Source organism: Simochromis diagramma, unplaced genomic scaffold, assembly GCF_900408965.1.
Source record: "Simochromis diagramma unplaced genomic scaffold, fSimDia1.1 OVJJ01000361.1, whole genome shotgun sequence".
NCBI lineage: Eukaryota > Metazoa > Chordata > Actinopteri > Cichliformes > Cichlidae > Simochromis > Simochromis diagramma.
In genome coordinates, this window is record NW_024386860.1 from 7,941,764 (window position 1) to 7,965,331 (window position 23,568).

General features: G+C 41.2%; 1 protein-coding gene across 4 annotated transcripts in view; it reads right to left on the reverse strand.

Annotated features, from left to right (window-relative positions):
* cadm4 (cell adhesion molecule 4) overlaps window positions 1-23,568 on the reverse strand; it is a 156,909-nt gene that overhangs the window by 17,533 nt on the left and 115,808 nt on the right. For all 4 annotated transcript variants that reach the window (XM_040030301.1, XM_040030304.1, XM_040030302.1 and 1 more), the window contains exons 2-6: window positions 17,530-17,676; window positions 10,831-11,118; window positions 7,981-8,142; window positions 5,505-5,595; window positions 595-767 (exon numbers count right to left, since the gene is read on the reverse strand). In XM_040030301.1, coding sequence (XP_039886235.1) covers window positions 595-767; window positions 5,505-5,595; window positions 7,981-8,142; window positions 10,831-11,118; window positions 17,530-17,676 — 861 coding nt within the window. The remainder of the gene's footprint in view (window positions 1-594; window positions 768-5,504; window positions 5,596-7,980; window positions 8,143-10,830; window positions 11,119-17,529; window positions 17,677-23,568) is intronic.

Genomic DNA, 23,568 nt, shown 5'->3' on the forward strand with positions numbered 1-23,568 from the left:
TACGCACTGTGAAATTCATTAGTTGTCAAAATATCTTGTATCTTTAGCTATTGCACTTGAAGACAAGTTATTTTGAATTCCTTGAGGAGAAGATTGGGTCACAGTGGAGATAATAAGCTGCTTCTTTACAAGCGATAGCCAGAATAATAATGTTGGTGACTAGTATCTGTGCATGCTAGTCTCCTCGTGGAATCAATAGCACTGTGAAATCAATTGCACAGCAGGCTTAGCAAAGGTTTCCTGCTGTGTCCGAATCAAAAAAACAAATAAAGCTGAAAGAAAAATGAGACAAGCATCATGCTGTAGTGGGTCTGTTACCCACTGACAGTATAGCCAGACTCCAAATACTCAGGGAAGATAAAAGAATCAATACAATTTAAAAGACTTCTCTAAAATATTATCAAAGAATAAGAAAAGAAATAAGAAGCTTAACAAAGCAACCACTGAACATAAAATTATTCAGGACCGTTAACTACAGCCTCAGGTACTAAAACTTAAGGGACATAAAAAGAACCACTAGAGCAAACTTTGCAAGCACTTGTCTTAAAACTAAGAAAATGGACAGCAAATTCACTGTTAGTGATCTTTACTCACCATACACCAACAGCGTGTAATGATCAGCAGCACGACCATAGTCGTTCTGGGCCTGGCACAGGTATGTCCCGTTGTGTGATTGGCTAAGACGGGAAATCTGAAGAGTAGTGCCAGAAATCTCTGCCCTCTCAGGTAAGGTGTCATTAATCTTGGACCACTGAGTGTTTCTGGGCCTGTAAGAAATATGCAACCTTCAGTCAGTTATCAAAAGTCAACCGTGTAACATCTAGATAGCAATGGCAGGAGATGACCCAGGGCTAACATATATAAAGAAAACAAAATTGGACCAAGCACTGAGCCCCGGGGGACCCACATGAGTGGTCCTGTTGAGGACATGCAGTTCTGAAGTGCTAGTTAGATACGTGTGATGAGAACCATTTGAGAGCCGTGCTACAGGTACCACCCAGTTCCATAATCTGTCAGTAAAATGACATAATCAGTGCTGTCAAAGACTGTTGATAGTTTAAGGAGAGGGCGGAACCCTGATTCGGGCCAGCATCTTCACATATATGGACATTTAAGAGTCACCAATTAACCTGACATACATGTCTTTGGCCTAGGAAACTGGACTGCCCAAAGGAAATTCATACATGTACTACAAATGCCCTAGCTGACCAGAATGCTGGAATCTTCTAACTTAAATATTATAGGTTTTAGCTTTAGATGTCTAATTTTTGCAGTTTGTTATTATACCTACAAGAAGCAGTGGTATTTGCTATCATGATTGGAGTTTGGTGGAGACCTGAGTGCTAAAGTGAAGCTCTCAATCTACCCTCACCTATGGCCACAAGCTCTGTATTGTGACCGAAAGCATGATATTGCAGATATGTGTGGAAGAAATGAGCTTCCACTGAATGAGGTTTGGGTTCTGCCTTAGAGATGTCATGAGGAGGTTAGTCATTTGAGGGGGGCTGAGGGTAGACCTCTCTCCTCCACATTGAAAGGAACCAGCTGAGGTCGTTCAGTGATCTTACTAGGATGCCTCCTGGGGCCTCCTAGGTGGGGTGTTTCAAGACCCTAGGGTAGACCCAGGACACTCTAGCCTGTGAATGCCCCTGTGTTTCCCCTGATGAACTGGACGAGGTGGCTGGGGAGAATGAGACCTCGGCTTGTCTACTTGCTGTCCCCATGACACGTGACATGAGCATAGACATACACGTTTTGAGTAGCTGCATGTCTTTTATCAGTTCAGAAACGTTCTACTTGCGTTCCCTGATCATTGCTCTGTATCTCTGCTGGTATGTGGTTTCAAAATGACAAAGTAAGCTGTATTGTTTGAAAAAAGAGATGTCTTGTGGAAAAAAGATATCTCAAGATAAGCTTACATGGAGTAATCACACACTTTAGTTCATGTTTTCTGAAGAGACGACTAACCCTTAGGTTTTACCTTGACAGTAGAAGAACGAGGTAAAAGACTGGCCTTAGTTAGCTGTTAGTGGCCACTGTATCTCTAACATGTAACTTGTTGTTTGTCCAAATAAAAATAACTTTATTGTATAATTACTTTATGCTTCTATGCTTGTCAAATAAAGAAGACAGGATATAAGGCTGCTCAAGATTTAGATCAGCTCAGAGGCACTTTTGACAGAACTGGTAGTTAGTTAATAAGTAATGTAATTTATAACTTCTTTAATAATCATTGTAGTCATGCTGTTATTAAATTCACAGGATAAAAATATGGGTTATTGAATCAAATATTTCCAAGGACATTGCTTAACACTGTCAGCAAGTACCTTGCATAACAATGCAATAGATACAATACGCATAGTCTGAAAGATATTTAATAAAGCCTGAAGAGCTAAATAATTTTAGAAGCAAAGGAAGTCAGTATCAGATTGACTTTGGCACTACCAGAAGTGGTGGCATGATAAAAAAAGAGGTGAAGACGGAGGGTAAAGAAGCCCATAGGGTGAGGTTGACAAGAGAATGAAAGAAGGGTCTTGGAGGAGAAATCGTGGCAAGCGAGGGATGCATCCCGATAAATAATCATGAGATATGTGGTTAGAGGGCAGCGAGTGCTTGAAAGAACTGGGTAAGAGTGACAAGGGGGCAGATGACAGAGTAAAGGGTTGTCAGGTGTTAAGAGTAGGAAAGAAAACAAGAAGAATGTATTACAGGTAGAGTGAGGGAAAAAATGTGTAGTAGGAGTTGAAGTGCAGAAGCAGGCAGACGAAATGCATTGGTCACGAGGCTGGGAAGGCAGAGCAGATGGGAGGTACAAGGATTACAGACCCCCAAATCTTTGTGTGTGTGTGTGTCTGGCAGGGTTTCATGGCTCTTGCCACCCTGGCCAGATTACAATCCTGACTCATCTGGGATCTAATCCCTCAGGAAGTCTAATTAAACCACCTTCTTGGTTCAGCATAGATGCATATACACAGTTTCTCCCTTTCCACACTGATGTTTTAAAACAAAATCTCCAGTTTTTCCTCTCTTGCAACAGCAAACTTGCACTCTTACTCTGAGTAATCCCTTACAAAGATAACACACAAATAATCAGGCTATCAAGCTAAATGAAAAGACATTGTCTGCCTTAATCTCCCCGCCTAGTAACAGACAGACAGTGAGTGTACCCTTCGCCACAAGGAAGTGACATATAATTAGTAATTAATGCTTAACAGGCAGTTAACAGGGCCAGGGAGCAAGCGCGAGGGTGACAAGGGTACTGTAATGTGTGTGTGACTGTGTGTGTGTCTATGGGTGTGCAGTCCAGCATGAGATGAGGGTCATAGTCCAGTGCTGCCTGAAGTCCCATCCCTCACTGTCACATACACACACGCATACACAGTGTCCCCAACCAGCCGTTACAAAGCTTTAGTGGGGCTATAGCCAATACACTTCTCAGCCAGTCCTAACTGTGGGATTTCACTAAATTCATCACACTGACACACACAAAAACACACATGCACACACTTTAGCTGCAATGGGCTTTACTAGGGAGCTTTAGCGGACCCAATGCCCACAGACAGACAGACAATCTAGGGGAGGGTTTAAGAGCTTAGGCCCCAATACCCTTCTAGAAAGTGCCCAAAGGGCTGCCAACACTCTAGAAAAAGGCTTCATTTCAAGGTCGGATCTTAAAATTGTTGACTGCTGATTGGGTTTGGGTAACCTCACACACAGTGCATACCATGTCCACATTTAGACAGAATTTTTTGTATCCCCTTACACACTTCCAATATCCTATCAGGCACAGTCTAAAGCGCCTCTTCTCTTTGTCCTTCATGCAATAAAATATGGATCAGGTTTTTATCCATCTGTCAAACGGTAAATGTCGGGTGAAACCACTCTTCTGCTTTTCATCAAAGTCAGAAGAACACTGCTACGTTCACGTGTCCTTACATAACAAGAAATATATTACGTGGTTTAATATTGTACATTTACACGTGTAACAGAAGATAAATATGGCTTACAGCTCATATTTCAAGTCCATTTCCCAATATTTTCAATAATAAGTATTGATATTTAGATAGTGTTGATTTCTGAGCACAGTACCATGAAAGTACAACAAATACAAAGATAAGTCTATGCAATATAGTAATTTCACAGAAACAAAAAAGATGGCTGAAATTAAAAGTACTTGATAATTGCACTCAGTTTCTGAAGTCCTGGAAATGAAGGATCACAATGAGAAATTATATAGAAAGAGACGAATGTGAAAAAAGTATTAGACAAAAACAATGAATCTGTTGTAGCTTTCTGGTTAAGAGTGCCCAAGGTCTCGCTGATTTTCTTCTTCCTTTAGAACCAGTAATGCTGGTTAAGCACACATGTTCTCCCTTCTGTGATAATTGCTTTATACTCACACATTTGGGAGCTGCCCAGGAAACCCTGTTTTCTGTTGTGAAAAGCTCCACTGGAGCAGGTAGAAGTTATTCAAGGATGTTTCCACAATAGCAATTAAGAAGGAGATTTTTCTTTAAACGAAAGTGGATAGTAATTACTTGGAAAATAAACAGTAATATATTTCAGAGACGCTCTCTGTTGGATAGTCACAGATCACCTACTGCACCCAATTTACCTCTATAGCCCATAAATGGCAAAAAGGTTTTGGTAGCACCCCTTATCACCTCATTGTTGACATTGTTGACAGCTAACACTTTCTCTGAACCTTCAACAAATCAAAATTTAAGTTTACTCTGTTAGATTTTTTTCACATATTTTTGTTCTTTGAAACATATTAAAAGAAAACCAGTAAACAAACAAATACATTTAACTCTAGTGTTACTGGGGCGCAGTAACTTCAGCTCTTTTGCAGTTCTTTAGGGTTGCTTGTTATTCAATTCCAGCTCGTTCTATATTTAGCTGGTGGGATTTAATTATGATCTATAATTAATGGTCTGGGTAAATGTGTAAAACAGAGTTCTGCTAACAGATTGGCAGAGATAAAGTCAAGCCTTACAAATCTTTAGCAATATTAGAAATGAAATGTCATTCTTGTAGCAGCAGCTCAAAACAATTCCACAAAACTGTGTTAGACACGATTCAATTTTGCTAAATTTTCTATTTGTAAGGATTGATACTGAACTCTGCAAACTCCTGCACGCCCTTGTCAGTCAAACGATGTTTGTGTACCCTTAAACTAATTTGTCAAAACCCTTTGCTTTGTCGAGGCAAACAATTTATAATTTATGATTACTTCATCTGGAATTCATTTTAAAAATTATGGAAAAATCTCTCTCTTATGACAGCCTGCAACACTTTCACAAGTAGCGCCTGAAACCAGATGGCAAACAGAACTTTTACATATCTTGTGAAAAGTAAAGCTAAATTCATTTGTCATGAATGTGTTATCTTCGTAATGTGTCCTGGTAAATAATGTGGAAAGCAAGACAAAAGCAGCACATTCTTAATGTAAAGCGCACCAATGCCAAGCTGTTTACCACACATACATATACAAATAGACTTACAGAGGATTCCCAGTGACAGAGCAGGTGAGGGTGAGCGAGTCGCCCTCTCGCAAAATGCCAGCAGGAGGAACAATTCGAACTGTAGGTGCAACTGTAGAAAAGCAGAAAGGAGGAGGGTGACATGAGTAAGCATTTCAGAGAAAAAAAACAGAAAAAACATTTCTCGATCCGAATGATGCAAGAATCAGACAGGAACAGGAAAAAAAATCAAGAAAGAAAAAAGAATCCGAAACAAAAGACAGGTAACAGAAAGGGAAAAGTTAGGACATGGAAGGAAAATTGTCTTTGACATCTGTTTCCAAGGCAACCGTGCGACAATCCTATGGTTTAGACACCTGTTATCATAAGCAGCCCACCGCTCCAGCAGCTGCTGTAGTGCACTTGCTTCAGTAACAGAACAATCAGGAGCCAAATCCACACCCGCGGTTGGTCATTATTGCCAGTTTTCTGGCTGGAGGAGCATCCAGGCAGAGATGTTAATGTTTGTTGATAGCTCACCAGTCTGATCTATCAACAAACATTAATACAGAAGTGGCAAATTAATTGAACTCACAAGGCCGATGTAAACATATTCGCTAAATATGAATCATCCACATCTATAAATATTTACATATGCCTGGGAAATGTTTGACTATTCAAAATGATATATTGTTGGATCAAGCAATCACATCAAGCTGTCAGGAACAGTGAAGATAGAACTAATGGAGTTACTGAATATGGTTGACTGCTGAAATTCATCAGATTAATATTGGGGGAGAAGAGAGACTACACTGTATGCACTTTTATCTTGTATTCTCATCACAGTTTATCTGCTATAATAATGCCTTTTATCAATTGCTGCCCACAAGACAATTCCAGTATGGAAGGAAATAGGGATCCACATGAAAAAACTAAACAAAATGAACTTTGCACAATCTTTGTTTTTCTAAAAAATATATATAAAATAAAATAAAATAAAAATGTGCCACGATTTCTGTGCTGGAACATGTTTTTTGTTTTGTTCTGTCCCTGTGTAGTATTTTCTGTCTTGTCACCTGTCTTATTAGCCTTTTCCCTGGTGTGTATAGCTTGTGCGTTTTCCCCACAGACTTTGTTATGTTGTTGTTCCCTTTTCCTTCTTTTCCTGACCCCTAAAATACATGTGGTACATGTCTTTGATGTCTTGCCTCTGACACACTTTTGCTCCATTATCACAAGACTTCAAGGCGCACCAGTAGCATTTCAGAAATGGAGCGTTTAGTCTGCATGGGTTCTTATATTCTGAAAACTGACCAGATTCTCTATGCCGTCCCCATGTCTAACTTCCTGCCCTCCTCATCTGCTCTGCGCTGCTTGACGTGACTTCCATGAAAAAGTAGAAATTCTGAGGGGAGAGTAATTTTGGGAATTTTTCCAAAGTGTACTCTGGTGGGATCGGAAGCAATGTCTTTTGCCTGAGTGGCTGCAATCAGCTCCGGTGGTTAGGTTAACAGAACCACATCCTGTATATTTGAGTGTCCCTTGTTTCGGTCCTGCTAGCACGCTGCTTTTGATTAGTCTCTGTCACTTCTGGATTTTGTTACTGAGACGCATTTCCCTGTATTTTCCAAAAAGTGCCTTCTTTTTTTCTAAATTTTAATCTTCCAGTCCATTTCAGTTTTTGGCTTCACTTAGGCAGCATGCAAACACAGTAGTGCAAATTAATATCTTCAAATCAAAACACTGAGCTGAAAGCAAATATTTGTTCCTCCTCACATCAAAAACAAACATCAAAAACTTGACAAGCTTACATCTGATTTTCTCATTTTATACACTGATTCTACTGAAACAGACTTCAAAAAGAACAAAAAAACCCCAAACAAATGCTGACAATTTAGTGTGGCATAAAATATATAATACAAAAACCCAGGGAGTTATCTCTTTCGGTAGTTTTCCCGCTTTGCCTCCTCTAAGAGGACATTACAATTTAGTGCACACAAACTTGTGCAAAGACACCAGCAACAAAAAGACAAAGTCAATGTAGGGCAGGGATTGTTTCACATACTAATATACTCCACATTTCTTTCACTTGATGTTGTTTAGCTGTTTAAACAACAGGCCAGGAGCCTAACCTGGCCGTGTTCCTATCTCTGGCAGCTCCCTGCATGACAAGATTTGTATGTATTAGATTTTAATGAGTGCAGGTCTCATACAGGGCAGTTCTGAATATCACTCTGTTAAAATCCTGGACGGTGTATAAATGAGGATCATTCTAAAATGAGATATCACCGTTTGAAAAATGAGGCTGCTAACCTGACAAAATTATTGCTGGCATTAAAGTAAAACACTATAATGAAGAGGCCTGAAGTAGCAATTTCAGTGACAGCAATACAGATGAAATAATGTTTGTTTTGAAATATTTGGCAATGAACATTATGTTACTTAATTTGTCTGAAAGATGGATAGAAATTGTTTGGAGGCACACACACACACACACAAAAGAAGAGAAGGGACTTACAATACACATCCAGGCGATAATGCCGAATCCTCTTCTGCCCATTAAGTGCAGGGTGGAATGCCTCACAACTCAGAGCTGCCCCATCGTCTTTCCTTTCTACCGGGATGCGGATGGTGCTGGACACACTGAATGTCTTCCCATTGTCCTGCAGGGATACCACACCTGGAGACAGGCAGGGGAAGCAGGGGGGATTGAAATAATGGAAGTAAATAATACCGGTGAGGTGGCCAAGAAACATTTTAGCAGCCAAAATATGCCTGTTCTTACTTTCTCCCTGCTGAGACATCACACCTATGTTAGGGGACTGTGAGCTGCAGGGAGAAGGCGAGATGGAGGAGAAGAAGGGATTTCGCTTTCTTTTTTTTGATGAGAAACCAAAGGGGATAGAAAAACTGAGCAGAAAGAGAGTAAGAAGTGAGGGATTGATGAATGAGCTTTTTAGAGCATCACCAGGTACCTGTAAAGGGGAGGATGAGTGGTGAGGGAGCAAAGAAGAGATAGAGAGAATAGAAAGCAATTTGCATCTATATTTCATGGCAATTATGAGCAGCAGCACAGTTTGTTTTCCGATAGTAAATCAGCTGAATGTTTTGTCTGTGTGCGAGTGAAAGAAAGAGAGAGAGAGATAGAGGAGAGAGAAGGATAAAAGAGAAAATATGCATAACCCAATTGAGATTTTAACTGAGCCAGACATGGAGAGAGAGAAGGACGTCAAAGGAACAGGGTGAGAGAATAAAAGGAAAGGAGAGAGGGACGCACAGAGAGAGAACGAGGGCAGCAAAACAAGCATGATTGATGCGTGTGTGTGTGTCTGTGTGTGTGTGAGAGGGGTGGGGTGGTGGGGGCAGACATGAAAGAGGATGATAACAGCGCGAGGCAGATGCAGAGTGGAAGAAAGATGCAAGAAGAGAGGAGGAGGAGAGACAGACGGAGGGAGGAGGAATAGTGGCAGCAAACTAACGGGACTTGACATGGTCACGTATTGGGAGTTTGTGCTTGTTTAGGCAGAATACAATATACTTATATTGCACTGAATTTTCAATTATTGCTGGCAAGAAAATGAAAGTGAGCTTAATCGAGGCCTGAGAGGATGCCAGCGTGTGCAGATGAGCAAGAATAAGGGTGCGGCGGAAAGATAGCGTCTTAATTAAAGAGTACTTCTGATATCTGTTGGGATCTGCTTCTAACCTTTGGTGTCACAGTTCGTTTAACTCAGGGCCAAAAGAGATGGGTGGAAGAGAGGAGGCGAGAGAAAAGAAGGGAAGAGAAGAGAGGAGAGAGAAGCATTAGGAAACAAGATAAGACAACTGAGGTAAAAGGACAGTCCCTGTCTGTCTCTTGGACTCTTAAAGTGTTGTGTAGCCAACAACTACGCCGAGGAGCCTCACGTCTTTGTCAGCAGTGAAACTTACAGGAAAAAAGAGACTGCTTTAAAAGAAGGTGAAGAAGTTAAGCATAAGGACATGGAGAAAAAACACAGAATGACGGTGACAGGTGCGTTCTGACAGAGAAAAAGAGAAGAGACTGGATGAAAGAGACACCCGGTGTCAGACAAAAATAGAAGGTAAAAGAGATGACAGCTGACATGAAGTTTAAAAGGGCAAAACGCTGCTCGGTGCATGTCCAATAAGCTGCTGACAACAGATTATCGCGCTTTATTTAATCTGGTCCGTGCAGAGCTATCTGAAGTTACAGATAAATGAATGAATTAATAACAATACAAAACACATCTGACACCAGTTTGTACATTTGAACAATACCGTCTGCATTTATTAAAAACTGGAGATAAAACCGAATAAAAATAATAACAATGAGCCTCAGTCAGAAATGCTTTGCATGACTTAGTCCCCAAGAGCTGTTTTGTTGTTGCTCAGTCAACTGATAAAGTTTTTGAGCAATTTAAATCAAACACAAATGCTGATTTAACAGAAAATTAATAAAAAAAAATGGGTGGGTGTAAAAACAAACAAAAATGATTTCTCAGGGGTTAAATAGGTTGAAGGGCCATGGAAAGATATTTCCCAGATGTATTATTGAGCGAAGTGCTCCTTTAACTGAGGGAACCCAAAGGAGACAGAGAGTTAGAGACGAAGGATAGATCAGGGTATCTGACTGATGGATGGCTCATAGATTTATCAGCAGCAAAGAAGTAGGGAAAGTCAGAAGATGTTGAATTAAAAACTGTCTTCACGAAGCTGTAAAAGAGATAGCATGGGAAAAGAAGAAAATCAGGAGTGCGCGAGGCTTCTGGCAGTTTAATATAATAGTGTGCTTGTCAGATTACGTGCAAATAAATTCAACTGAAATTAATTTTCATGAGAGATTAGCTTGAGAGAACGGACAAAGTCTATGTATATGTTTTCAGAATGAAAAGATGTTCACTGTAGTGGACACGGAGAGGCAAAAGTGTTACATTATTTAGCTGATGTTGATTTAATGAACACAGATTTACTTCTTCAATTAACTTGAAATAGAAGGAATACTACTGCTCCAGTCTCAAAAGAAGTGCTGTTAATCAGTTGGAACTTTACTGTTGCCTATAAATATTGCACAAAAAAAGTGGATCAAAATGTAGAAAGTGGTTTGGAGAGAAAAAAACATGGCAGGCCCACAGCCCAGATGCACATTTCCCTGCTCACTTATCATTCACCTATTTTTTACCTGCTTCTATCAACGCATCCATCTGCTAGTCCCCAATCAACCGATCAATCACTCATTCTTTTATTCAGCACTCAATCTGTGATATCACCCAACCATTCTACTTCACCTGCCCTTTATTACCCAATTAACTCCCTCATTTATCTCAAACAATCATTTGAGCATTCATCAGTCCATCTGTCAGCCATGTACCTGCTATCTCCCGTCCTTTACGCATCCATCGCAGGGTGGCGGCCGGCTTGCTGCGTGGTGACACACAGGTGAGTTCCGCCTCGCCGCCCTCCACAGCCTCCTGCTTCACCTCCACTGTGGGTGTCTCTGGGGGAACCAAGACCGAGAGTGTCGCCACCTGGTGGTGCGTGGAATCCGTGTAGAGCTGGCAGAAGTATCCGCCCTCATCGGACACGCTAACGTTGGTCAGTGTGATGCGAACCAGCCGTTGCGTGAAGAGCACCATCTGGAAACGGTCGTCCTTCAAGGCTGGAATTGGGCAAAGACAAAGAAGAGAATAGGAGAGGGAAGAGGGTGGTGCGGAAGTGAAACCGCATGAGTTGGCATTGTTGAGGATACGGAGAAGAGGACCGTGAAAAGGTGGGAAAGAAAGGGAGGGGTGATGAAAATGACATGGAACAAAAATATGGAATTGGTGAGGAACTCAAGAACAATTTGATGGGTGGTGAGTTCAATAGTCAGCAAACAAATATAAAAAAAAAAGACAGTTACAATTTATAATGAAATAAGAAACAAAGCTACTTTTGGCTGCTCCCTTAGTCATGTAGGATCACCACAACAGGTAGCGCTGCAGGTTTTCTTTGGCAGGTTTTCTTCTTGACACAAAGGGATTTGTGTCTCCTCCCAAGTCAGGCAGAATCAGGCAATCTTACGCTTGTTAAGCAAATGTGCAATCCACTACACTAATATGGAGCCACTGCTAGTTATAATGTAAAGCATTTATTTGAAATCTAACCACTGTGTCATTATTAATTAAACCCCAAAAAACGTATGTAGATCTTTTTACATTCACGCAGACAAACAAGCTATGACTGCTAAGGATGCCATATTTTACAAATTTTCTGTTTTCATACATTTTACTTGGCAGGCTTTCATCTTGGTAAATCTGTCAATTTTACATTTTTAAAAGCGTATCAGGAAGCTGACATCTAGTCCCCACAAAAGGTAATTTATTCTGCAGGATGCAAATTCTCCACAAGAGGGAGCTAATCAGTTGGTGACAAGGTAGTCCCAACTGGTCAGTTATTAGGATCCTGTATCGGGACAGCTGATAAAACCTGAAAAGACATTTGACTTCTGAAAGGTTGCGCAACAGGTAAAAGAGCTCGGTGTAGACTTGGCTAAATCAATAAACGGGTCTGGTGATGGGTAGCTTAAATGGCCACAATCTGGCCACAATCAACCTTCCAAAGCTATTAAATATCTAAATTAAAGAGATTTAGATAATTGGCTGCTTGAAAGGAAACACTAGATCAATGAAAAGCTCCATACTTTCTTCATTCAGTGTGTATAAACAATTTTGCTAATATCTTGAAAAACACAAAAAACCTCTTCATACACTAAATATGGTAAAATCGTAACTTGAAAAATAAGCAACCAAAGGTGTCAGGGAGATGTGGTGAAGCAAAAAGCACTGTGATTGTCTGTGAAATATACTGGGTAGAGTATAAAAACAAGTTAAAAAGAAAACTCACTAAAAGACGACAAACTTGGAGTCGGCTGGACTTTTATTCAGCAAAATGCAGGTTTTTGCAATGAGAACCAGACTGAATGAAATTGCAACATAAACTGCGCTTAAAGCGAAAGAATTCTTTTGACAGGACTTTTCTGCAGTGACAGTGCTTTTGAGGATCTTCGCCTCGTCTGCTTCTGTATGCCTCAGGTGGTCAGGCAAGTGTTCAGTCAGACATGGCGAACAACATAACAACCTGCTTATTTGCATCAGTCTTATCTAACCTTGATGCAAGTTTTGGGGTAACTTTCTGTTATTTTTTGGAGGGAGGGGTCAGCACAGACAAAGGACATTACTTTTGCTCAAGAAATAACCATCACTTCAGGAACTCTACACGTATCTTCTATGTGGGCAGAGATTCAGAGGTCTTGAGACAGGCTAGGATGAACCTGTACAGCAATGCAAAATAAAAGCAATTAGAACGAGTAGTTGGGGGGCCATTGAGGCAGCCTGTTACTAACCAAGCAAGAACAGGTTGCTGGAACTGCATGTATTTTTATTACAGCTAAGATTAAAATTATAGGTCCAAAGTTACAGGTTGGGGTGGACTTCTGATATGACTCTAGTTGAATCAAATTGGCCAAGTCTGGTTGAAAGTACTTTGCAAATAACAGGATTTGCTTTTTTTTTGTGCATCTTTGAAAATTCAGTGCATTTACATTTTGTTTGCAGTATTTTGAAAGTATCTATCAAACAGCACAAGAGAACTAAAGGCTGCTTCAATAGAGGTACATGACATTTTGATCATTGGAATCAGTTGCTTCGTGGCCTCATGATAGTTTGCGCTGTAATAGCAAACAGTCAGTTATATCTCACCAACCCTGAAACAAGAGTCTTCCCCCTCTGTTTGCGATGTCACTCCCATGAACAGCTTTGCAGAGGAAAAAAAATGACAAAAGATGGGAGAAACTGTGGCTGCGACAGCACCCCTGTTGATTTGCCGCTCGGGAATTGATAGTGCTGTTAAATCCAAAGCTTGGTTTGATATAGAAAAGTTCATAAACAGTTTTGCAAAGTCAGTCTCGGTGGAGCAGCTCCAGGCTGCACATTGATACAACATAACAGATGTCTTGGTTCACTCATTTCCAGCTTAGAGGGAGAGTGTCGTTCATTTCCCCAAGCAATGATTGGACTTTGGTTAACTAGAATGCATTCATTCGCTCTCTTTGTAAGTGCATGCTTTTTCCTCTCTAAGCCCATGCTTAATTAGAGTCTGGCATTTTTATTGTTTGTCTTATTAGATTTTAATCATTATTGTTTTTACTTTCTCTGAAGAACTGAAACACGCTATTTATTTCATTTTTGGAAAGATATTAAATTCAGAGGCACAAACTTTTGAGTCAGAGATACGTGCTGAATACTACAGTTGTGTATAACATACTGTGTAGGTCAAACAATAGAAAATAACAAAAGGCATCAAAGGCAACAATTTTAAAGCCAATCCCGAATCTCAGACCAATAAGCTACAATTACTAACCATATAATCCAAAAAGGAGAAAAATAAGAAAGGACAGTGACATGAGGGATGAGGAGTAATGAAGATGTAACAACTTTTCCTTTGTTAGCAAAGAAAGAGTACAATCAATAGGGAGAAAAATGCTGATAATGACAAATAACACCAATAACAGTCTGTGGTTGACAGTAGTTTCATGTCCATAGATTCTCATAAATACCTTTGAGACTCACTTTGTATTGACTTGGCTGTGAAACCTCCCTCATGTTCCATCTCTATTTTATTCTGTCCCTCTCTTCTTTCCTTTGTGTTGGATTTGGCCTGGCCATCTCGCAGGACAATTTACAACACAGAACAGACACTACGGTATAGATATTAGCTTTGCGGGAGTGTGTGCATGCTTGTGTGTGTGTGTGAGTGTGTGAGCGAGAGAGAGCAAATAGGGATGTAGAAAAACGAGAAAAATAGACTACATAATGCAGCAGGCAGGGAAAAATAATATAAAGGCAGAAATCCACAGGAGACTAAGAGAGCAGCCTGGGGCAATGGAGTTAGTCCACTTTTCGTGGAGGTACACCACACTAATCTGTCCACCCCACCCCTAAAATTTCCCCTCCATCGGATGGCAATGAGAGCATTGTTAGAGAGCCATTCCCTGCAGACAGGTAAATCTTTTTCCCCCTCTCTGCACTAAATGGCAACTAAATGTCAGACTTCTGTTCAAGTCCAAGTTCACCATGATTGTCCTATCTCATTTGCATGCTGAGGAGAGTTGGCAATAAGATGAGAAAGAGAGATATGGACCGCTACGGAGAAAGGGTCCATTTAGTTAGTTCTACTGCTCTATTATAGCTCTCTGTCCCCACAATCTCATAAAAAACACCCCTGACTAGTTGCTCACTAGCAAAACAGGCAGTCTAATTCACTGCACTTAGTGCAGCAGCTCTGTTTGGGCAGCTAGTGTGGAATACATCAGCAGAGAAAGGTCTTAGTTTCTTAGCCTGTAATCTGGGTGGAAGATGGGCAATAGAGTGGAAGTGATGGAAGAAATGGTGGAGGTGGCGAGAGCCAGAGTGAGGTGCAATTTACACTCCCAGAAAATGTCCACAATGAGGCTTTTTTTTTGTTCTTACAGGAGCCAAATTAGTTATGGGAAGCCATCAATGCTTTATAGCTTTGCTAGACTTTGGAGCACTTCCTAATGCTGTGTCTTTCTTCAGCAACTGATCCTCCCTTTCCTTATTCTCTCTGTGGCTGTGTTTTTCTTAACCCTCAGCACCTTTTCTCATTTCCCTCACTCTTTTCTTTCTTTCTCATTTTCTCTTTCATTTGAGCCTTCAAACCGCTTCTTCTTCCTCGTTTTGATTAGGCCTCATCATGCTTTCCAAAGGGTGCAAGTCCAAGCCTCGTGGGAGAGCAGACGGAGCGACTCTGTTTAAATACTTAATGGAACTTACCGGCAGCGTGCTGATCTGATAGAATTGGGGGGAGAAGGTTTCCCAAAGCAGCAACCTCAACTACCCAATTACGTCCGCTCCGTGATCGAGGTGACTAACAAGTGAAGGCTAAGTGTGTGGAACAAAAGCACTGGAGTGCTGCACCTGTGAACGGTGAAACTACGCCTGCAACTGATTTTTGTTTTTACTGATTTTTCTCTCATCTTTGCATTCTGTTCAGAAAACTTTCATTGACTGCTATTTTGCAGACTGTTCCTGTGGGGAGTGTGGGAGTGTTGATTGTCGGATCAATGTAATTACAAGAACTGCAGGTTTTAATGATTAGAAAGTTGAAAATGTGTTCAAGTGCAAATTTTCACATATATAAATATCACACTAGATGACTGCAATTACAACTTTGAGGTATAAGAGTCTCCTTTTTACTGTGGTCAAAAGCAAAGGGTTTTAAAAAGTCTGAGCATTGCACCTTGTACCACCTCACCAAGAAAATCAGCTCGTGATCTATTGGCCGTTCATTATTTTGACATTAAGCTCCTTTTAGCATTTTACAATTTCTACCTACTTACTGCACACTGAAAAACAAACTATTAAACCTTTAAAGCTGCGTGAAACTGCCAGTAGCATTAAAATAACTATTAGGACCTTAGACTGTCTAATGCACAAACACAATGTTTTGTAAAAGTCAAATTTTAAGATGCTCAGATAAGAATTCAGAATTATTGACTTAGCAAGAGTTGCAGATTGGAATTTAAATGCTAATGTGTACGATACTCAGGCGCTCAGAAACAGTCATCAAGAGCAGCTTGAATGAAGTTAGCTCAGCAAACAGATTATCTGTCTTATCACCTGTCACGCAATTACAGCAGCGAAAAAATCCTTTTCCAAATAACAAGTAATCAAAACATATTTCTTGGAGTAGCTAGGCACTAGAGAGACGAGTGTTCTGCAACTTGAAGGAAAGAATTGGATCTTGGTATGTAGATCTTCAATAAAGTAGACACTGTTGAGAAGTTTTCACAATAGAAAGCTCCTTGGATGAAAGATGAGCAAGTGATTTTGCTGGGGGATTTGGGGTTTTCTAGTTGGCTGCTCTTCCAAACAGAGATGATTTTTACGCTTGTTGCAGACTGTGCTTTTGATGTGATTTTGGCGGGGGCGGCGGTGGTGGCAGTGTGGAGACTCCTGTGCATAATAATGTCATGTATGCTCAAAACCAAGCATCTGTGAACACAATTGTGCTGGCCCTTCATTACTGAGAGATTGCAGCAGCTAGCTGATTAGCTGGTTAATAGGATTTTGTTTTCAAAGTTTGTTTGGTTTTAATATTAAATCCAGCTCACTAAATAAGGGAGTTAAACGGATATTTTCCTCTTTACTGATCAGTGCCTATGTGTTTTGTGCTTGTTTTTTTTTTCTCCTTGAGAACTTGTTTGCGTTTGACTTGAAGGAAGAGGGCTCAGCTCGGAGGAGACCAGGCTACTGGTGTCTTATATGCCTGAACTAAACACATACACCATCCTCCCCTTTACTGTGAACATTTACAAGCCACAGTATGAAACTGTAGCCTTAAGCCCAAACTAATGTCTTATCACATAGATTATGTAGTGCATAAATAACACATTTTTTGGTTCAATTAAGCTGCTACACACAAAATTCAAAGCAATGTTTAATATCCTTGATCGCTGTTCTTTTGCTCAGAGGTTTCCTAGCAGCATTTCTGCTGCAAATCTGGCTAAGGTAGCAACTTCTGCCCTTAATTAGTAAGAAAAAAAAACAGGTAGAGTTTGCCTACCCCGAGGCCCTCAGTGAATTCTGCCTTCATTAAAATATTGGTTACAATGATAATTTGCCATAAAGCTGTATTTAAAAAAACATGTGATTGTCAAGGCCATGCTCTAATGAGGACTTTAATAAGTTCTGATCTCATCACTGGGGTTAACAGCGGATTATGCAGAAAGCTTCGAACTGTGCTTTTAAAACAGATAAGTAGTCACACTGTTAGGGCACACAGTAAACCCATCTCCTAATTTCACGTGGTGGTTAGCTGACTTTCTAATGTGAAATCACTTCAAAGGGAAAATGAGGACGTTTGCGAGAAGAAAAATGTAAAATGAAAGTGTTGGTGAGTCACTGCTAATGTGTCTAAAAGGCTCGCTTTAAATGTCACCGAAGGCAAATACATAGACAAGGATAAATTAGGTTTGTCTGCAGAGACCAGCGTGCACGCAGATACACACCTCGCGTGCCGTTGAAGAAGAGAGTCTGGCGGCGGGGATTCTGGATGACCACGATTGATCCATCGTAGTTCTGCAGGCGGCAGGAGATCTGAGCCGTACCCCCCTCCAAGACTGTTACATTCTCTGCTTGCACTGCCTGACAATGGGCTGAGGGAGAGAAAGAGAGACGTAAACATAGTGATACAGAGGTTGGACAATCCAGAAGAAAGAAGGGGAAAAGAAAAGAAAACAGATTGAGGGAATAGAGAGTTGTTCAATTCTCTTGAGGTTGAATCTTTTAAAATATAGTACTTAAAGGATGATTCATTTACTTGCTATTCATCACACAGACACAATAATGAAATAAATGTTGAAGAGGAGGGAAAAAAGAGAAAGAGATAAAGTGATAAAGCGATTGAGAGCAAAAGAGAAGCCACCGAAGGACTCAACAGGTAAAAGAAGGTTCTCGAGCACTGCATTCATACGATAATAAGATGGATGATTATAATTACTGCTATTCGTTTCTTTACATGCACAAACACACATACAACACCCACATTGCTTTGGGCTAGTCTAACAGAATGCATCAACAAACACATTTGAACAGATAACGCTTACATCTTTAAGTGGCTGTTTGTCTCTTGGGCTTTAGATACATGCTTGAATGGCCATGCATAAGCACAAACCTGGTGGCAGACAGCCAAACACATGTGCACACAACTTAAATTCATTCAAACAGATGACCACACTGCTGCCCTGTCACTACTTGTGTGTATATGAACAGTTTAAGTTGCAGCAGCATTATTGTACAAGTCTGTAATTGGCCAAAGTGCCGAGCTATGAAACCAGGATGGGAGCTTTAATTGGACTTCACACATTCTTAATGCCATTTCTCTACCAGGTGCATTCTAAACCCACTGATTACACTCCATTATCCAAATGAAATGGTTCTCATAGGGACACTTTCATGTACACGTGGTTGGAAAAGTACGCAATAACAAATGAGCACAGACACACAAACACGTGTGCACGGAAAGTGACTTTCACAGTCCCAAAAACTGTCTTACATAGTCTTTCAAACAAACTTGTCTGGCTCCTCCAACTCAATATTTTTAGACAAGGGGGCTGAGAAATAGCAGGGAGCCTCTTTGATGTTGCTGACAGCTCAAGAGTCAGTAATGAGGAGGTTGATTATGCTCTGATTGTTGCACCCTCCATGTTTGTGGGTCAGGCTGTTGACACGACTCGGCTGAGTCACACCTCCCGCTGAGCACAATGGACACTGAGAGCCGTCGTTTGAATTCAAATGATTTGCGGAGCAATTAGTCATATGGTTCCAGCCAGGAGTGGAATGTGATTGCCTTGAAGAGAGTACCAGCTTGCTGGGCCTCCAAAACTAGTATTTACCAATTTGCATCTCCATTTGCATTCCCTCTCTCCCTGGCAATGTGTTGGCTGCGGGGAGGATTTAGAGGAAGAACGACACCAATATTGAAACACAGTGATGAAGCAGGCAATGAGAAGAACTGATAAAGACGGCAATGTTATATATATTTCACCGCTGTGTCTAGCAGTGTCTCTGAGCGTTGTAAAACACCTTCAGAAAGCAAGAAATGTTGTGAGACAAACAGACGGCAGCTGCTGTAGTAGGAGTTGCTGACTTGACTGCTTTGGGCCAAAATAAATGTCTATATCTGCAACAGAGTGTGTGTCCTGAGCAGGTTTTGCATGCATGTCTGTGTGTGCACTGGCTGTGCATATGCAGGTGTTAACATATTGCAATTAAGCTACTTTGACATCATCTGATCCCTGGAACTTCATCCAAATCTAATCCCCCTTTGATTATAATCTTTTTTAATGAAATACTCAAAGCCTACACATTCATCACGTCAGGGGAAACACAGAGACACAGTGGATATTGAACTGAAGTCAGAAAGAAACCAAGGGGGAATACAGACAAAGGAGACTCTAATACTTTATGGAATGGAGAAAAAAATCTTGACAATTACCACTAATTGTAGTCATTATTGCTCTCATTCTCTGCATCAATATTGTGATTCATATCGGGGGCCATCAGGGCCTGCCACTGCCATCCCAATTATTTTTCTAATGGCTGTTATTACTCATCACCATAGAAACTGGGCTTGGCCACCATTGTCTTAAACAGATGTAATTGCAAAAGCGCTGCTGCGCATCCTGACAAAAACAGTGCCGGGTCTGCGCGTGACTAGTGACCCATCAGAACCAACAGAAAGCGTGCCCTTAAGAGCAAGACAGAAAGTGGTCAAAAGTTTGCTTCTGGGCTGAGGCCAGAGAAACTAATTAGCTGTCCATTTGTACACCCACTTCTCCTGACAGCTGTCACCTCTTCAAAGAAAATTAGCTGTGGTGGGATGGCGGTAAAGCACAAAGAAAAGCGGGAAAGAAAAATAAAAATTAAAACTCATTAGTGGCTTATGCATCAGTGATGACTGACATCCGCAGTTGCTTTCTGAGAGATGCCACCCAGAAACACCTGCTGCATGCTGGTGTATGATCAATCTCAGCAAAGAGAACGAAAGAGCAGAGGGATATAGAGATGGCGGGGAATGAGGGCTCTAACCAGGAAATGATAGCAGGGAGTTAGGAAGTGATGGTTCGGGTATAATAATGCAGCTGGTGGGGGCTGGACGAAATATGCGAGAGATGACGCATATTCTTCAACTCCCGCTCGTAACGCAGCTGGGTACAGCACTTTAGTTTGACTGTAGGTTTTATAGGCTGCCATTCACATCAAGGCCATGAGCCTGTGCCTCTGATCACCAGCATGGTACAATCCACAGAGGGAATGAGAAGGAGGGGGAGGGAATCAACCTCTGTGACAGAGGTATTAATCTCGGCCCCATTAAAATCTGTGCCCATAATAAAATACTCCACAAGCGTCGACTCGTATTAAGAGAGAATGGCGAGTGCAATCGATATCATGGTAGTGCACTGACGGTTATGGCAGTGGATAAATAAAACTGGATGGGGAGCAAAAACAATCACTTCTCTCTCCAACCAAGCGGGGGCAGTATTTTATAGCAGTGAAATTCCTATCATTTCCCATGCCACTGCCCCCGCTGTCACAGCCCTGGAAAAGAAAATAGAAGCCCTTATTTACTATGGCAGGAGACATCCAAGAAGGGCCATCATTTCAAAATACATAAACAAATAAATAAATAATAGGCAGGCAAATTCATAAGACAAGGGACCCGTCCTAATGGTCCCACAATAGGGTGAGTTATTAGCCAAGGGAGCCGGTGGGTAGTGGGACAGAGTGAGGGGATGAAAGGAGGTGTAGAGAGCTAAAAGAAGGGGATTTGGGAGGCAGCCAGGTGGACTGCTGGCTCACCCTTGGTCACGGTAAATTCTAGAAACTGTCTCACTGGTGCAGGGTTAGCAGGCTGAATTACGGCCTTGCTGCGTCTCTCTCACTTGGTATCACTCTCCCCTTAACTCACTCTCTCCATGTCTTTGAAGGTGGAGAAAGGTGAAGATTGAACAGAAAGACAAGCCACATAAGAGATGAACTGTCTCCATTTGCCCCACACAAGCCCTCATGTATCCTTGAAGAAGTGCAGTCACTGTCTCCCTATTCATTATCTGTCATTATCTTTCAACTGGACGAGGGCCAAGTGCTTGTGTTTTCTTTGCATGCTGGTCACGGATTTACAAGGGAACTGGTGCTGTAGACTACAATGCATAACCCCTGATGTTGTTACTGCTATAATTAAAACAATAACAGCAGCTCATAGTTTCCACTCATAAGGGCTCGTCCTTTGGCAACTTCTCCATCACTTCCCATCTGGATGTACATATTTTTATCTTGCGTTATCCCGTGAGTCTGCGAGGCAAGTCGGTTTCTACGGTATGTATGCAAATGAAGTGTGCAGTGTTTATATGCGTGAGTGTATATTTATGAGCATGTGTGTACGAACACTTGCTCTAGGTTAATCACAGAGTTTTGCAGCGTTCCGACTCTATGAAAAAGCTGACTTTGACGTTCTTCCACTCCAAACCTCCCACTGCAGACCCGCAACTCTCTCCCGTTCCCTCTCCCCTCTTTCTCTTCCCTGTCTAAAATTATCGCTTTATCTCACAGGGAGGCAGAACTCTGCCAATCAAATCCAGTTCCAAGAAAAAAAATTCTCCCTGTACATAAATAATACATAATCCTTTACAAATCTCGCTGTCGTCTCTCTCATTACCTTTGTTCAGTCCCTTTCTGAAGTCCTCTTTTCCCCTCCTAAGCTCACACTTTCTTCTCAGTTTTTGAGTGTACTACCCTGTCCCCGATTTTTTACTTCACCCACAGCTCATAATTCTCTCCTCCCGCTGTCTTCTTGTCTAATCTCATTCTCACATCTCCCTCTTTCCTCTTTTTATTTAAACCCAGAGTCTCTCCATCCATCTCCTCCCCACCTTTTGCCTTATCTAATCCCTGATTCTTCGTCATTCAGCGTTCCTTCTCCTTTCGGCCCATCTTCTTTCTCCTTCTCATCTCCCTTATCTTTTATTGCATCGTTCATCATGCATCTTCTTCATTAATGCTGTCCTAAAGGTCCCCTTTCCGCTTCTCTCCTGGGCCTCAGGAGAATTTTTGCAACTTTTTTCTCTTTAAATCTTCCCTGTTATCTCTGGTCTCTAAACTCTTTCTCCCTCTCTCTTTTTCTTTCTTCATGTAGTTTTTTTTTGTGGCTTTGCAATAGTTTCATTCTGAACTCCAATATGCTTTCATTCCCCTTGCAATCTCTCTCATTCTTTCTCTTTTTGTGACTCAGTGGGAATCTTTTCCTGCCTCTCTGCTGGTTCCATCTCCACACTCTCCTTCCCTAAATGTGATTTGTTCTGCAGCTCAAGTCTGCAGCATAATCATGCTGTTTTTATAGTGTGCGGGGAGAGGGGAAGAGAAGGAGCAAGGGGAAGACAGAAAAAAGTGAGAGGAGTGAATGGGACAAGAGGGCAAAACAAAAATAAGTGGAGCAAGAGGCCGAATTTTTCAGTTTCCCCTCTTTCATCTTCTCTACTTTCTCTTCTCTTAATTACTTGTCATATAGCTCAGCCCTGTCCCTCTATCCTATCCTCTTTTTTTTCTCTGTGTTTTTCTTAATCTCTCTCTCTTTCTCTCTCTCCAGCAGAAACTTTAGACCTCATTTCATCCATCAACCAATGGTGTACTATTAGAACTGCACTGCTAATCAGCAAATCAGCATAAAATTGTCTCTTTTCACTCTTGACCTCTCATTAGAAACATTTACTTTCATTTATTTACATATTTCAAACCCCGTTTTTAGCATTCAGATTTTGCTCCCTAGTCACACTGCCTCCATCCTCCATTGCACTGAAATCTTATTATTTTACTGCTCTCATCCCCCTTTTTTTCCCTCACACCTCCTCTCCTCCTTTCAACACATTTCTCATTTTGACCTTTGCATCTTTAGGTCTCTCTAGCCCTTTAGCGTATTTCAATCACCTCATCCCTGCCTTGTCCCATACCTTCTTCATTCCTCCCCCACTGAATTGTATCTGTCTGAGCCCTCTCTGCTCCCCTTGTCCACTCATCCCATTACTCTTTTTGCTCCCTTATTCACCTCCTCTTATGCTTCACAAATTACCATCTCTTTCTCTTTTTTCTTTCCCCTCCTTTTCCCCACATTTTCTGACAGCCAAAGCTGGTTAGCTCTATCTACTCTGCAGCGTTTTACGGCCCGAGTCTGTCACAGTCCCAACAACCCTGCAACAATGGCCACCACACATACCCCAACAGCAGCTTAAAGGAAATTTACAAGGCTATTACAACCACGGCAACTACACTGGAGATTCAACACAGCCAAAAGCACTGGTTTTAACACCCCTTCAAAATTTTCCTTTGGTGTGTGTATATTGTGCATATCATATGTGTGAAACTCATGGATGTGTATGTGTGGGAAATAGAATGCACTGATATGTGCATGTATTTAAAATCATGTGTGCGTACTCCTTTGAAACGGCGCATGCGAGAGAGTGTATGTGAATGCTCATTGAAGGCACAACTCGAAA